The sequence below is a fragment of the Coregonus clupeaformis genome, chromosome 14 (genome assembly GCF_020615455.1).
Source record: "Coregonus clupeaformis isolate EN_2021a chromosome 14, ASM2061545v1, whole genome shotgun sequence".
NCBI classification, from domain to species: domain Eukaryota; kingdom Metazoa; phylum Chordata; class Actinopteri; order Salmoniformes; family Salmonidae; genus Coregonus; species Coregonus clupeaformis.
The window spans coordinates 21904384-21920904 of NC_059205.1; the positions used below are offsets into that span (position 1 = coordinate 21904384).

The window sequence follows — 16521 nt, forward strand, 5'->3', positions numbered from 1 at the left end:
TTTTCCACAAATGCTTCCAACTTAAATTCCATGGCTTTTTTATTTATTTATTTATAAGACTGTGTTTATGCAACTTTCAAAATGATTCCACCAATCTTATAACCCCTCAAGGTGGATGTCAGTGACAGAACCTCTACCACAAAAGTGTATTTTGAACATTCAAATATATGGGCACAGCAGAGCTTGAGTTAGTGATTAGAGCGACTACCATACTCTTGGGAAACAAGATCCCAGACGAGCCCTAATTTTGTTACATTCCCCAGCAAGAAAACAAAAACTGTCGCTCAAACAGAAGAGAGAACTAACAAAGTCACTGACCAACAACTAAAACAAAACAGGTGGGGTTTTAGGAGGGGTTCTGAAAGACACTCATGGGTGTGTCCACTGAAAGTTGACCAGCAACAACAACTTGAACCAAAAAGACACCCACTAAAGAGGCCCAAGAAGAGGCAAACAAAAGAAAAACCCACAACAACCCTAAAGACGCAAACCAAAAAGGTGGAGCAAAACGATATCAGAGAAATCAGATAAAGGATTTTTTGTCTCGAAATAAAAACAGGGAGAGCACTGGGCCAGCCACTCTGAAATAGCACCTGGGCCAGTATAGGTGAAACACCTTCCCACTAACGAGATTGCAACCAGCACAGGTATAACAAATACTGACTAATGAGGTGACACCAATCTGTGTGCCCTACGTGTTAACGAGCTATACATGCTAAAGTCCAACCATAAAATAAAAAAAATTAAAAAACCTGTAATGAGTAAAAACTAAAGGCCATTTTATGTGCGCTCTGGTAAACAGCATCTAAAGGTTTTACTGCAGTGGCAGCTGCATTCATGTACATCATTTTGCCATAATCTAGGACCAACAGGAACGTCTACTATTAAGCAAGAGGCTAAATCTATTTCTATACAAGAAGCTTGGCTTTATAGACAACTTATCGTCAATCCAAATGCCTAGGTATTTAAGAGGGGACACTCAATTTGGGCTAAATTCAATGTGCAAATATGTAAGTCTGTGGAGTCAATGTTGTGGGCTCTAGAAAATAACATAAATTTTTTTTCTGCATTCAGTATCAGTTTAAGGTCAACAAGTGCTTTTTGTATGACATTAAAAGCAGTCTTTAGATCAGCTATAGCCTGGTTCACAGAGAAGTGTCATCAGCATAAAACTGAAGTTTATCATTTTTTAATGAAGAACCAACATTATTTATATATAATGTGAATAGTGCAGGCCTTTAAATGGACCCTTGGCGTACACATTTACTACCCTCAAGGAATTGCGAATTGATACAGTCAGCAACAATACATTGAGGTCTGCCCATAAGGTAATTTCTGGACCAACCGCATGCGTTGCTATCATGTCCAACCGATACAGTCTGTTCAATAACAATGAGTGCCTTTGACAGGTCAATAAACAAGGCAATACAATGCTGCTTTTTATCTAGCGAGCATACAATATCATTGACATCAAGGGATGCAGCTGAGATGGTACTATGACCTTTTTCTCTTCATCTCTCCCCTCTAGGGGATGACACCACTCATGTATGCCTGTGTGCGGGGAGACGAGGCCATGGTTAAGATGCTGCTGGACGCTGGGGCCGACATCAACAGTGAGGTCAGTGTTGCCAAACACAATGTCTCCCGGGAACACGGTGGCGACCACATTGGATCCGCCTATCAGTGATAAATAGATGTGTATTGTTGGGATAGTGTAGAGAGAAGCAGACAACCCCTGTCTTGTGTTGTGTTGTTTTGTGTTGTGTTGTAACAATGTTTGTTGTTCCCCTTTTCCTCGCATATTTTTACTTGCTTTTGGCATGCGTGTGTAGTGTTGGTAGCATGTTACATTAAGTGCTTATATCCTAAAATTAAAAGTTTTTTTTTTAAATAATAAGAATGTGCCAGTCTGTTTGTGCTATCGTGCAATTGCCAACTCCTTGTTACCCATTGTCAAATATATTTGGCTTTACAGTCAGAGATGAGCAAAGGTACTATCTTGTTACAATCACAAAATACTCTCAAGACCAATGTATCAAAATAAAATACCAAATACTTTAGCTAAGTGTTGTATTTAATCAAAATACAGTTATTTTATGAATTTTGTATTTTCGAAACACAAAATCAATGTGCAAGTACACGCTTTCACTGCAACAACATTCTCAGTAACGGTAACACATTAAAAAAAACTTGTTATGACTGTAATATGTGGTTGTTTATCTACCATAGTTGAATGAACTGACTGTAATTAAATCAGATCAATTGTTAACCGGCGATAGCCAACACCCACATACAGTATCTCACAAAAGTGAGTACACCCCTCACATTTTTGTAAATATTTGAGTATATCTTTTCATGTGACAACACTGAAGAAATGACACTTTGCTACAATGTAAAGTAGTGAGTGTACAGCTTGTATAACAGTGTACATTTGCTGTCCCCTCAAAATAACACAACACACGGCCATTCATGTCTTAACCGCTGGCAACAAAAGTGAGTACACCCCTAAGTGAACATTTCCAAATTATAGCTATCTTTTTTACCTTTATTTTAACAGGGAGTCCCATTTTGCAAGGGAGCCCTGCATCTTATAATTACACACAATTTACACAAACGTATTCCCACATACTCTAAAACATTTGAGTATGTTCAAAGCACCACGTGTGTATCCAATAGAATGAGTGTGCTTTGTAAGCTAGGTCATGCAGAATTGTTAAAGTATTTATGAATAATTATGAATTACATGACCATTAGTCATCAGCCATTGTTTCCCTACTCTGCCTCTCTGAACTCTGTTTGTGGTATAAGCTCAGATCTGGCACTGAATGTTCAATCAACATTCAATGAATAATTTACTGCTCTGAACATATTGACGCTGACGTCCCCATTAATAAAACATAGCCTGACATTTTACATGACTTTTGTTGATCGTTTTTTAAAATGTACTGCAGCTTTATTGAGCCAATGCTGCAAGTCCAAGGCATGGAATAACATCAAATTATTATTTATCCCGATTGGACTATATTCTTTAAATCTACGAGTGAAGTTAGATGAGTCGAATTCCATACATTATTCTGTGGCTTGTAATACTACTTGAACTCTGAAAGCTGAACGAGAGACCTCAGTTTATTGTTTTTGTAAAGCTGACAGTGTTTCCTTGTAAATTTTGTTTTTATATACTTTTATTTTATTTTGGATACTGCGGCTCTGTTGGGCTTAGTTGCTGTGAGCGCTGCTGTCTGTCCCGGGATCCTGCTAGATTCCGCATTGGGGGAGATACACGGAAGCCCAGCTAGCCTAGCTGGCTTGGCAGTCTCAAATGGAGTTCGGTAATGAACATTTCCAGCGCTGCAGGAGCTGTGTTTACTTTGCTTTGTTCCGGGACAATGTGGACCGCGCTGACTTTCACTGTAGCAACTGCTTGCTTGCGGAGGACTAGAGGGGCGAAGTGGCTACTCTCAGCAAGCAAGTAGCAAACCTACACAAGCTACTGGGGTATCCACGCCCGCCTACTTTTTATTTTTCTTCACCCCAGTAGCCGAACGCATAATGTTTCCACCTCCATGTTTGACGTGGGGATGGTGTTCTTGGGGTCATAGGCAGCATTCCTCCTCCTCCAAACACAGCGAGTTGTGTTGATGCCAAAGAGCTCGATTTTGGTCTCATCTGACCACAACACTCGGATCACCCAGTTCTCCTCTGAATCATTCAGATGTTCATTGGCAAACTTCAGACGGCCATGTATATGTGCTTTCTTGAGCAGGGGGACCTTGCGGGCGCTGCAGGATTTCAGTCCTTCACGGCGTAGTGTGTTACCAATTGTTTTCTTGGTGACTATGGTCCCAGCTGCCTTGAGATCATTGACAAGATCCTCCTGTGTAGTTCTGGGCTGATACCTCATCGTTCTCATGATCATTGCAACTACACGAGGTGAGATCTTGCATGGAGCCCCAGGCCGAGGGAGATTGACAGTACTTTTGTGTTTCTTCCTGTCACGAGTTACAAAGCCAGAACCCAGAAGCAGACCAGGACAAGGTAAGTTGAAACGAAGGTGAGTGTTTATTTACAAATTCAAGAGTGATGCTGAATAATCCAGGGAACAGAGCGGGCGGCGTTGATTAGTTGTTGGGGGTGCAGTGGTTGTTCCAATCATGGCTCGGCAGCCGCCGACCACCAGGCAGAGGTTGGATGAAGGTTCCGGACGAGTGACTGCAGATGGAACAAAAACGGAGGTAAGTAAACAACAAACCAACAAGGTGCAAAACAACAAAACTAACGCTAGAAGCTCTAAGACTGATACTCTGGTAAACCTACTGTTCATGGCTAACGATCCGGCAGGGAATGGATGTTAGGCCAGAGCCTAAGAAGGGTGATGATCAGGACCAGGTGTGCAGATTGCTGATGGGATGCAGGTGCGGAAATCAAGAGAGCTCCCCGGAGCGTTCCAGAACCCTCGGGAAACTGGAGATCACGAACAGAAAAACTAGTCCACAGACAGGACCCGACTCAGACTGCTGGGATCGTTACAGTACCCCCCCTCCGACGAACGCCACCGGGCGGACTCCCCGGAGCGCCAGGATGGAGGCGGTAGAAGTCACGGATGAGGTCAGCATCTAGGATCTGTCGCCGCGGAATCCAACTCCTCTCTTCAGGACCATACCCCTCCCAGTCCACGAGATACTGGAAACCCCGGCCCCGCCGTCTGGAATCCATAATGCGTCGCACCGTGTAGGCAGGACCACCTCCGATCATCCGAGGAGGAGGAGGAGGAGGCGGAGGAGGCAACAGAGGACTGAGGAAAACAGGCTTGAGGCAGGAGACATGAAAGGTGGGATGGACTCTGAGCGTCCTCGGGAGTTTGAGTCGAACTGCCACCGGATTGATCACCTTCTCCACCACAAACGGACCAATGAACTCGGTAACAACTTCCTAGACTCAGTCCGTAAAGGAAGATCCCGTGTGGCCAACCAGACCCTATCTCCGATGGTATAGGTGGGAGCGGGGATCCGGCGACGATTCGCCTGGAGCTGATACCGGTCCGAAACTCTAAGGAGTGCCTTTCTGGCCCGATGCCAGGTCCGGTGGCAACGACGAATATGGGCCTGAACCGAAGGCACTGAGAGCTCCTTCTCCTGAGAAGGGAACAAGGGAGGTTGGTAGCCATACAGGCACTGGAAGGGAGACATCCCAGTGGCAGATGTAGGGAGAGTATTGTGGGCATACTCAACCCAAGGCAACTGAGAGACCCAGGAGGTGGGGTTGGAAGAGGCCAGGCAGCGTAGCGTGGATTCCATCTTCTGGTTGGCTCTCTCCGCCTGACCATTCCAGAACCGCTCTAACCTTCTCCTGGTCCATCCTAATCTCTCCCCTGGAGATGATGTACCCGAGAAAGGATGTCGTGTGGGCGTGAAACTCGCACTTCTCGGCCTTCACGAACAGGCGATTCTCCAACAATCGCTGCAGAACCTGCCGGACATGCTGGACGTGGTCGGAAGGTTCCTTCGAGAAGATCAGAATGTCATCCAGGTAAACAAACACAAAGAGACCGATCATATCTCTCAGGACGTCGTTCACCATACTCTGGAATACCGCTGGAGCATTGGTCAGTCCAAACGGCATCACCTGATACTCGAAGTGACCCATCGGTGTATTGAAACCCGTCAACCACTCGTCTCCCTCTCTGATCCGGACCATGTGATACGCATTGCGTAGGTCTAGCTTGGTGAACACCGTAGCACCCTGTAAGGAGTCGAAGGCAGAACTCATCAAGGGCAGGGGATACTTGTTCTTGACCGTGATGTCATTCAACCCCCGATAATCAATACACGGTCGAAGAGAGCCATCCTTCTTACCCACAAAGAAGAATCCTGCCCCCAGGGGTGATGACGAGGGACGAACGAGACCAGCAGCTAGGGACTCCTTGATGTAGGTCTCCAAAGCCTCACGTTCAGGGCGGAGATACTGTATAACCTTCCCTTGGGGTAGACAGCTCCAGGGAACAGGTTGATGGCACAATCATATGGTCGGTGGGGAGGGGAGTGACAGAGCCTTCTGCTTACTGAACACTTCCCCAAATCGTGATATGTCTCGGGAACCAGGGACAAATCTGGGGGTTTAGCCTCAATCACCTGACTGGGAACCGAATGGGGACAGGCAGTCTTGAGACAGTTAGCATGACAATCAAGGCTCCAACTCGTTACCTTGCCCGTCACCCAATCGAACGTGGGATTGTGTTCCTTCAGCCAGGGGTATCCAAGGACCAGAGGAACGTGGGAAGACGGCAGAATGAAGAATGAAATCATCTCCGAATGATTCCCCGACAACAGCATCTTAACCGGTTCAGTCCTCATCGTGATACGTGCCAGACTACTGCCGTTCAGAGTGGTCGCTTCAATGGCTTCCGGCAATTGCTCCTTGGAAAGCCCCAGCTGTTCCACCAACTCGGCATCAAGAAAGCTTCCATCGGCACCTGAATCGATAAAAGCGTTAATCGCTAAGCTCTGATTCCTGTTCACAAGGGTAGCCGGGAAACGGGGTCTGACAGAGGTACTGAGAGGTTGAAACTGGCTCGCTAAAAGTCCTCCCAACTTTAGCGAGCCGGGCAGTTTGACGACCGCCGGGAACAAGTGGAGATGTAATGTCCCGAGCTACCACAGTAGAGGCAGCAGTTGGTCTTACGTCTATGTTGACGCTCCTCCTTGGTTAACCCGTGCCGCCCCACTTGCATGGGTTCAGAATCGGGAGAGAGGACCTCTCCACTAATCCTTTGTGGAGGAGAATGATCGACGTGTTCTGGTCCAATCCCCGACCCGACTGGAACCTGAGAAGCTGATCGATTGGACGGAACCCATTGCTTCTCCCTCCTTCGCTCTCGGACTCGATTATCCACCCGAATAGACAAGGCTACCAAGCTGTCCAGGTCACTAGGCTCCGGATAGGAGATCAACTCATCCTTGAGCTGCTCCGACAGACCCTGGTAAAAGGCCGCTTGCAGAGACTCCTCATTCCACCCACTCTCCACAGCCAACGCCTTGAACTCGATCACGAAGTCGGCCACGCTGCGAGTTCCTTGGTGAAGCGAAAACAGGCGCCTAGCTGCGTCCCTCCCTCGGACGGAATGGTCGAAGAGCTTCCTCATCTCGGCCGTGAACCCCTGGTATGAAGCCATGCAGGGGTCTTGTCGTTCCCAAACGGCTGAAGCCCACTCCAGCGCTCGACCACGCAGTAACTCAATCACGAAGGCTATCCTAGCCTTGTCTGTGGCATAAGAGTAGGGCTGTAGATCGAACACTAACCCACACTGCATAAGGAAAGAACGGCATCTTCCCAGCTCCCCCTCATATTTATCCGGCGTCGGAACCTTGGGCTCACGGAAGGACACAGCTCCAGAAGCGGCAGGCGAGATGGGTGAAACCGGTAGTGGATCCTCCACCGGAGACTTGCGCTGGTTCTGGACCTCCGTCAGACCGGTAGAAAGGTTCCGAACTGCCAACGCGATCTCCTGTAGCTCCGTGCTATGATGGCCCAACATCTTCTCCTGATGGGTAATGGCATGGCGAACAGAGTCCAGGTCCGCTGGGTTCATTACTGGCCGGATCGTTCTGTCACGAGTTACAAAGCCAGAACCCAGAAGCAGACCAGGACAAGGTAAGTTGAAACGAAGGTGAGTGTTTATTTACAAATTCAAGAGTGATGCTGAATAATCCAGGGAACAGAGCGGGCGGCGTTGATTAGTTGTTGGGGGTGCAGTGGTTGTTCCAATCATGGCTCGGCAGCCGCCGACCACCAGGCAGAGGTTGGATGAAGGTTCCGGACGAGTGACTGCAGATGGAACAAAAACGGAGGTAAGTAAACAACAAACCAACAAGGTGCAAAACAACAAAACTAACGCTAGAAGCTCTAAGACTGATACTCTGGTAAACCTACTGTTCATGGCTAACGATCCGGCAGGGAATGGATGTTAGGCCAGAGCCTAAGAAGGGTGATGATCAGGACCAGGTGTGCAGATTGCTGATGGGATGCAGGTGCGGAAATCAAGAGAGCTCCCCGGAGCGTTCCAGAACCCTCGGGAAACTGGAGATCACGAACAGAAAAACTAGTCCACAGACAGGACCCGACTCAGACTGCCGGGATCGTTACACTTCCATTTGCGAATAATCACACCAACTGTTGTCACCTTCTCACCAAGCTGCTTGGCGATGGTCTTGAAGTCCATTCCAGCCTTGTGTAAATCTACAATCTTGTCCCTGACATCCTTGGAGAGCTCTTTGATCTTGGCCATGGTGGAGAGTTTGGAATCTGATTGATTGATTGTTTCTGTGGACAGGTGTCTTTTATACAGGTAACAAGCTGAGATTAGGAGCACTCCCTTGTGTGCTCCTAATCTCAGCTCGTTACCCGTATAAAAGACACCTGGGAGCCAGAAATCTTTCTGATTGAGAGGGGGTCAAATACTTATTCCCCTCATTAAAATGCAAATCAATTTATAACATGTTTTACATGCGTTTTTCTGAATTTTGTTGTTGTTATTCTGTCTCTCACTGTTCAAATAAACCTACCATTAAAATTATAGACTGATCATTTCTTTGTCAGTGGGCAAACGTACAAAATCAGCAGTGGATCAAATACTTTTTTCCCTCACTGTACATGGTGAGAAAGATCTCGGTTCCCAATGCAAAAACCCTGTGTTACCCAGGAGCACGAGTATAGGACATCACAAGGCTACTTCCGACTGTTCTATGACAGATACCGGGAGCTGACGCTGTCATAGTCCATGTGGGGTCAAACGACATAAGGAGGGCTAGCTCGGAACATCTGAAAATAATTTCAGGTCCAGTACCATCGTTGGGCAGTGGGTGTGAAAGATTCAGCAGACTACTGGCATTACACATCTGGCTAAAATACTACTGTAGCTCTGCTGGAATTACTTTTATAGATAACTTTGACACCTTTGACACCTTCTGGAAATGGAAGATACTATACAGGAATGAGTCCATCCAAGTCATCTTGTCACCTGGACTCACCTGTCCACGTATTTCAAGGCTGCATTGAAACAATTACTTATCAATGACTCAAGACCAGCTCAGTTAATCCCTACCATTGTGACAATGAGTCGTCATAATGCTGCATCAAATGTACATTATCCTAGGGGAGTTGGCAGACACAATGTAAGTAACTTAATTTATGTCCCCCTATAACATCTACCGAAAATACAGAAATGCCAACGGGGGCGTAATTGCGGTCTATATTTACATTTACATTACATTTACGTCATTTAGCAGACGCTCTTATCCAGAGCGACTTCCAGTTAGTGAATACAATTATTTAAAAAAAAAAAAATTTACTGGCCCCCCGTGGGAATCAAACCCACAACCCTGGCGTTGCAAACGCCATGCTCTATCAACTGAGCTACATCCCTGCCGGCCATTCCCTCCCCTACCCTGGACAACGCTGGGCCAATTGTGCGCCGCCCATGAGTCTCCCGGTCGCGGCCGGCTGCGACAGAGCCTGGATTCGAACCAGGATCTCTAGTGGCACAGTTAGCACTGCGATGCAGTGCCTTAGACCACTGCGCCACTCAGGAGACTCATATATATTCAGAACCACATTCCTGTAAAGCTTAGAGACGATCTCATATTAAATATTGTTGAAGTAATATGGCTACAGGTTCATCTGCCTCACCTAAAGCCCATTCTCGTGGGAAGCTGCTATAGACCACCAAGTGTTAACAGTCAGTATCTGGATAATATGTGTGAAATGCTTGCTATATTTTCTGGGTGATTTAAATATTGACTGGCTCTCATCAAGCTGCCCATTCAAGAAAAAACGTCAAACTGTAACCAGTGCCTGGAACCTGGTTCAGGTTGTCAGTCAACCTACCAGGGTATTTACAAACAGCACATGTATTGATCACATCTTTACTAAAGCTGCAGAAATTTGCTTTAAAGCAGTATCCAAATCGACAGGATGTAGTGATCACAATATAGTATCTATATCTAGGAAAACCAAAGTTCCAAAGGCTGGACCTAATATAGTGTATAAGAGGTCATACAATACGTTTTGTAGTGATCCATATGTTGATGATGTAAATAATATTTGCTGGTCTGTGGTGTGTAATGAGGAGAAACCAGAACGCTGCACATGACACATTTATGAAATTGCTTATTCCAGTTACTAATAAGAACGCACCCATTAAGAAAACGACTGTAAAAACTGTTAAATCCCCTTGGATTGATGAGGAAATTTAAGAAATCATGTGACTAAACTAAATGAAAATAAACTATACTATGAAAAAAAATTATATAAAGAATGATAGTAATCATCTTTGAGCACCTTAAATGAAATGTTGGGAAAAAAGGCAAACTCGGCTCCATCATTCATTGAATCAGATGGCTCATTCATCACAAAACCCACTGATATTGACAACCACTTCAATGACTTCTTCATTGGCAAGATAAGCAAACTTTGATATGACATGCCAGCAACAAATGCTGACACTACACATCCAAGTACATCTGACCAAATTATGAAAGTCAACAATTCCGTAAAGTCAGTTTGGAAGAGGTGAAACAATTATTGTTGTCTATCAACAATGACAAGCCACCGGGGTCTGACTATCTGGATGGAAAATTACTGAGGATAATAGCGGACAACATTGCCACTACTATTTGCCACATTTTCAATTTAAGCCTACTGGAAAATGTCTGCCCTAAGGCCTGGAGGGAAGCTAAAGTAATTCCGCTACCCAAGAATAGTAAAGCCCCCTTTACTGGCTCAAATAGCCAAACAATCAGCCTGTTACCAACCCTTAGTAAACTTCTGGATAAAATTGTGTTTGACCAGGTGCAATGCTATTTCACACTAAACAAACTGACAACAGACTTTCAGCACGCTTATAGGGAAGGACACTCAACAAGCACAGCACTTAGACAAATTACTGATGATTTGCTGAGAGAAATTGATGATAAAATGATTGTGGGGGCTGTCTTGTTAGACTTCAGTGCAGCTTTTGACATTATCGATCATAGTCTGCTGCTGGAAAAACTTGTGTTATGGCTTTACACCCCCTGCTATAATGTGAATAAAGAGTTACCTGTCTAACAGAACACAGAAGGTGTTCTTTAATAGAAGCCTCTCAAACGTAATCCAGGTAGAATCAGGAATTCCCCAGGGTAGCTGTTTAGGCCCCTTACTTTTTTCAATCTTTACTAACGACATGCCACTGGCATTGAGTAATGGCAGTGTGTCTATGTATGCAGATGACTCAACACTATACACGTCTGCTACTACAGCAACTGAAATAACTGCAACATTTAACAAACAGCTGCAGTTAGTCAGTCCTGAATAAGTCAGTCCTAAATATTTCAAAAACTAAAAGCATCATTCTCTAAACCCTAAACCTCAACTACATCTCGTAATGAATAATGTGGAAATTGAGCAAGTTGAGGTGACTAAACTGCTTGGAGTAACCCTGGATTGTAAACTGTCACTGTCAAAACATATTGATGCAACAGTAGCTAAAATGGGGAGAAGTCTGTCCATAATAAAGCGCTGCTCTGCCTTGTTAACAACACTATCAACAAGACAGGCCCTACAGGCCCGGGTTTTGTTGCACCTAGACTACGGTTCAGTAGTGTGGTCAAGTGCCATAAAGAGGGACTTGGTAAAATTGCAGTTATCTCCGAACAGGGCAGCAGGGCTGGCCCTTAAAAGTACATGGAGAGCTAACATTAATGATATGCATGTCAATCTCTCATGGCTCAAAGTGGAAGAGAGATTGACTTCATCACTACTTGTATTTGTGAGAGGTATTGACATGTTAAAAGCACCGAGCTGTCTGTTTAAAATGTTAGCACACAGCTCGGACACCCATGCATACCCCACAAGACATGCCACCAGAGGCCTCTTCACAGTCCCCAAGTCCAGAATATACTATGGGAGGCGCACAGTACTACATAGAGCCATGACTACATGGAACTCTATTCCACATCAGGTAACTGATGCAAGCAGTAGAATCAGATTTAAAAAACAGGTAAAAATACACCTTATGGAACAACAGGGACTGTGAAGAGACACACATTGTGATATTGTTGTTTGGTGGTATTAAACATGTTGCATTGTAGATATGTAGTCATGTAATAATGTTATATGATGTACTGTTTTATCTTTTGTTTTATATGTAATGTAAGTGCTTTAATATTTTTGGACCCCAGGAAGAGTAGCTGCCTTGGCAGCAGCTAATGGGGATCCCTAATAAATACAAATACAAATGATCAGTAGGATTATGAGCTGGGATCTTATCAATAAATACAATAAATAAAACGTACAACATTGTGAGGGTTCATGAGGAGAGCATATGTTAAGCTGTATTATAATGTTGTATAACCATTGAAATTAAAACAAACTATGTGGGTATAGGCATTGGTCTGAAGCCGAAAAAGGAAATTCAGGAGCACGACAATGCCTATTCCACCCATGCTCTACCAAGGTTTTCCAGCACCACAGCTTTGAGCTAATACAGTAGCTATGTTGATATTGTAATTCAAACTGTGTAGGCAAGTTGCTTAGGATTCAAACCTTCTCAAACAGCCTAATTCATAATTCATCAGCTGTGTGCTGGAAAACCTTGGCAAATATTCTCACTTAAAACTGTTTATTTTTTATACTGTATATCATAATGCCTTTCTTTGAGGGCCTGCCCGTCGCCGCTGGTGATGGTGATGAGTCAGAAGATTCCATAGACCTATATTCCCACTCAGGGAGCTCAGATATAATTCAAAGAGAGCTGCATAGTCACATAGTATATGTTTGATAAATGACTTTATATTTTCATGTGACAACAGACTGACAGACAGAATGAAATAAATAAAATTGCTGATTAATAGATTGACTTTCTGATTAATCCCTGTTATTTCTCGGAGAGTGTGTTATGATAAGACAGAGATCATCCATTTCCTAAATACAGAAATGCATCTGGTATGACACCTGTGGTCCATCTGGCTTGGCATGATCTAGCTCCCCAAATGTTTTTCAGAGCAATGATTATCCCCCGTTGAGGCTTTCTCTCCACATCTATTAACTTGTTAAACAAAGCGATTTACAGTGCCTTCAGAAAGTATTCATAATTATTGACTTATTCTAAATGTTGTTGTGTTACAGCCTGAATTCAAAATGGATTAAATATTTTTTTTCTCTCACCTACCTACACACAATACCCAATGATGACAACGTGAAAACATGTTTTTAGAAATTTTTGAAAAATGCATTGAAAATGAAAGACAGGCGGCAATTACAGCTTTGAGTCGTCAGTATCAACTTTGCACATCTTGATTTGGGGATTTTCTTCTATTCTTCTTTGCAGATTTTCTCAAGCTCTGTTAAGTTATAAAAAACAACAACATTTGTTACCTTTATTTAAACAGGGAGTCACAATTGAGACCAGGGTCTCTTTTGCAACGGAGCCCTGCACATACAGTACAATTCAAACAAAATCAAATCAAACTCAGATAATACAAAAACAAACTAAAATGCAGCACAACAAACTATCAAGAAAAACAGACACATTCCTTAGCAAATAGTTCCCCAATCAATATTTTACATTGCCCAAGTGGAATCAAAATGTTGAATTGCAGTGTAGTTTGCAGTTGGTTCCATTAATGAGGTGAATTAAAACTAAAAGTGGATTTACCTAATTCGGTGGAGACCCGAGAGACCACAAGAGTTAACCAACCCTGTAAGCGGATTTCGTATCTGATGTTTTTTTTAAATACTTTAACAATTTAGTTAGGTAAGTTGGAAGTTTGTGTAGTAGTGCTTTGTAAACAAAAAAGGAGTAATGAATTGATACAGTGAGGGAAAAAAGTACTTGATCCCCTGCTGATTTTGTACGTTTGCCCATTGACAAAGAAATGATCAGTCTATAATTTTAATGGTAGGTTTATTTGAACAGTGAGAGACAGAATAACAACAAAAAAATCCTGAAAACGCATGTCAAAAATGTTATAAATTGATTTGCATTTTAATGAGGGAAATAAGTATTTGACCCCCTCTCAATCAGAAAGATTTCTGGCTCCCAGGTGGCTTTTATACAGGTAACGAGCTGAGATTAGGAGCACACTCTTAAAGGGAGTGCTCCTAATCTCAGCTTGTTACCTGTATAAAATACACCTGTCCACAGAAGCAATCAATCAATCAGATTCCAAACTCTCCACCATGGCCAAGACCAAAGAACTCTCCAAGGATGTCAGGGACAAGATTGTAGACCTACACAAGGCTGGAATGGGCTACAAGACCATCGCCAAGCAGCTTGGTGAGAAGGTGACAACAGTTGGTGCGATTATTCGCAAATGTTAGAAACACAAAAGTACTGTCAATCTCACTCGGCCTGGGGCTCCATGCAACATCTCACCTCGTGGAGTTGAAATGATCATGAGAACGGTGAGGAATCAGCCCAGAACTACACGGGATGATCTTGTCAATGATCTCAAGGCAGCTGGGACCATAGTCACCAAGAAAACAATTGGTAACACACTACGCCGTGAAGGTTTGAAATCCTGCAGCGCCCCAAGGTTCCCCCTGCTCAAGAAAGCACATATACAGGCCCGTCTGAAGTTTGCCAATGAACATCTGAATGATTCAGAGGAGAACTGGGTGAAAGTGTTGTGGTCAGATGAGACCAAAATGGAGATCTTTTGCATCAACTCAACTCGCCGTGTTTGGAGGAGGAGGAATGCTGCCTCTGACCCCAAGAACACCATCCACACCGTCAAACATGGAGGTGGAAACATTATGCTTTGGGGGTGTTTTTCTGCTAAGGGGACAGGACAACTTCACCGCAGCAAAGAGACAATGGAAGGGGCCATGTACCGTCAAATCTAGGGGGAGAACCCCCCCCTGAAAATGGGTCGTGGATGGGTATTCCAGCATGACAATGACCCAAAACACACGGCCAAGGCAACAAAGGAGTGGCTCAAGAAGCAGCACATTAAGGTCCTGGAGTGGCCTAGCCAGTCTCCAGATCTTAATCCCATAGAAAATCTGTGGAGGGAGCTGAAGGTTTGAGTTGCCAAACGTCAGCCTCAAAATCTTAATGACTTGGAGAAGATCTGCAAAGAGGAGTGGGACAAAATCCCTCCTGAGATGTGTGCAAAACTGGTGGCCAACTACAAGAAACGTCTGACCTCTGTGATTGCCAACAAGGGTTTTGCCACCAAGTACTAAGTCATGTTTTGCAGAGGGGTCAAATACTTATTTCCCTCATTAAAATGCAAATCAATTTATAAAATTTTTGACATGCGTTTTTCTGGATTTTTGTTGTTGTTATTCTGTCTCTCACTGTTCAAATAAACCTACCATTAAAATTATAGACTGATCATGTCTTTGTCAGTGGGCAAACGTACAAAATCAGCAGGGGATCAAATACTTTTTTTCCCTCACTGTATATGGGACTTTAATGAGGACCAGACAACTTTTTGATACAGGATGCAGTGATGAGTATTAAAACTGTCATCAATGATAAAACGAATGGTGCTATGGTAGACGGCATACAAAGGTTTATGAGTTGTGGCTGCAGCAATCTGGTAAATGGTGTCACCATAACCAAGAACTGGCAGGAAAGTTGACTGTACAATCTGCTTCCTGATACTGTATTTGGGGAGAGGCAAGATCTATTTCTAAAAAAGAAGCCCCCTTTAAATCTTAGCTTTTTAACTATCTCATCCATACGTTTTTCAAACATTAAGAGAACTAGAGAACAACATGTATTTAGTATTGCCTTTCATTAAGTAAAAGTTTTAAACCGACCAGGGCTTTCTGTAAGATAACAAGGTCAGATTGCAGCTCTAACATATGGCATACAATGGCATACATACCAGTTTCATCTGCATGCAGATGAATATTACAAGTTTTAACAGATAGAGCAATATTATTGATATAAATAGTAAAGAGAACAGGTCCCTGTACCGACCCCTGTGGTACACATTTTGTAATATCCAGGAAAGTAGACTTAAAACCATCAGAGATCACACATTGAGTCCTGTCTGACAGATCATTTTCAAACCACTTGCAATAAACCTGATCCAGGCCTATTTCATTCAACCTTTGAATAAGAATGTGATGGTCAATGGTATCGAAGGCCTGGGAAAGGTCTATAAATAAAGCAGCACACTGTTTTTTATGATCCAGGCAATTTAACACATCTAAAAACAAGCGTAGCTGCTAAAACTGTAATGTACAGATTTAAAACTGAATTGGTGCACATTAAGAATAGAGTGAAGTTAAAAACGTTCTTAGCTGAAAGATAGTCAGGGATTCTAAAATGTTGGAAAGGCAAGATAATTTGAAAATTGGATGGTAGTTATCTAAGTCAGAAGGATCTCCTATTTTATGTAGGAGGAGGACATGTGTCGCTTTCCAAATCTTAGGGATAACTCCAGAAACAATTGTCAAGTAAAAGATATAGGTCAGTGGTTCTGCAATAAGTGGGGCAGAGGGCTGCAGTAAGAAGGGATCAAGTGAATCAGA

The 16521-nt window shown here is 43.6% G+C and overlaps 1 protein-coding gene across 1 annotated transcript in view; it reads left to right on the plus strand.

Moving 5' to 3' along the window:
* The window catches only part of LOC121581360 (ankyrin repeat and BTB/POZ domain-containing protein BTBD11-A), a 301845-nt gene that overhangs the window by 208773 nt on the left and 76551 nt on the right, over nt 1-16521 (plus strand). Inside the window, exon 6 of the mRNA XM_045224749.1 lies at nt 1529-1618. Coding sequence (XP_045080684.1) covers nt 1529-1618 — 90 coding nt within the window. The remainder of the gene's footprint in view (nt 1-1528; nt 1619-16521) is intronic.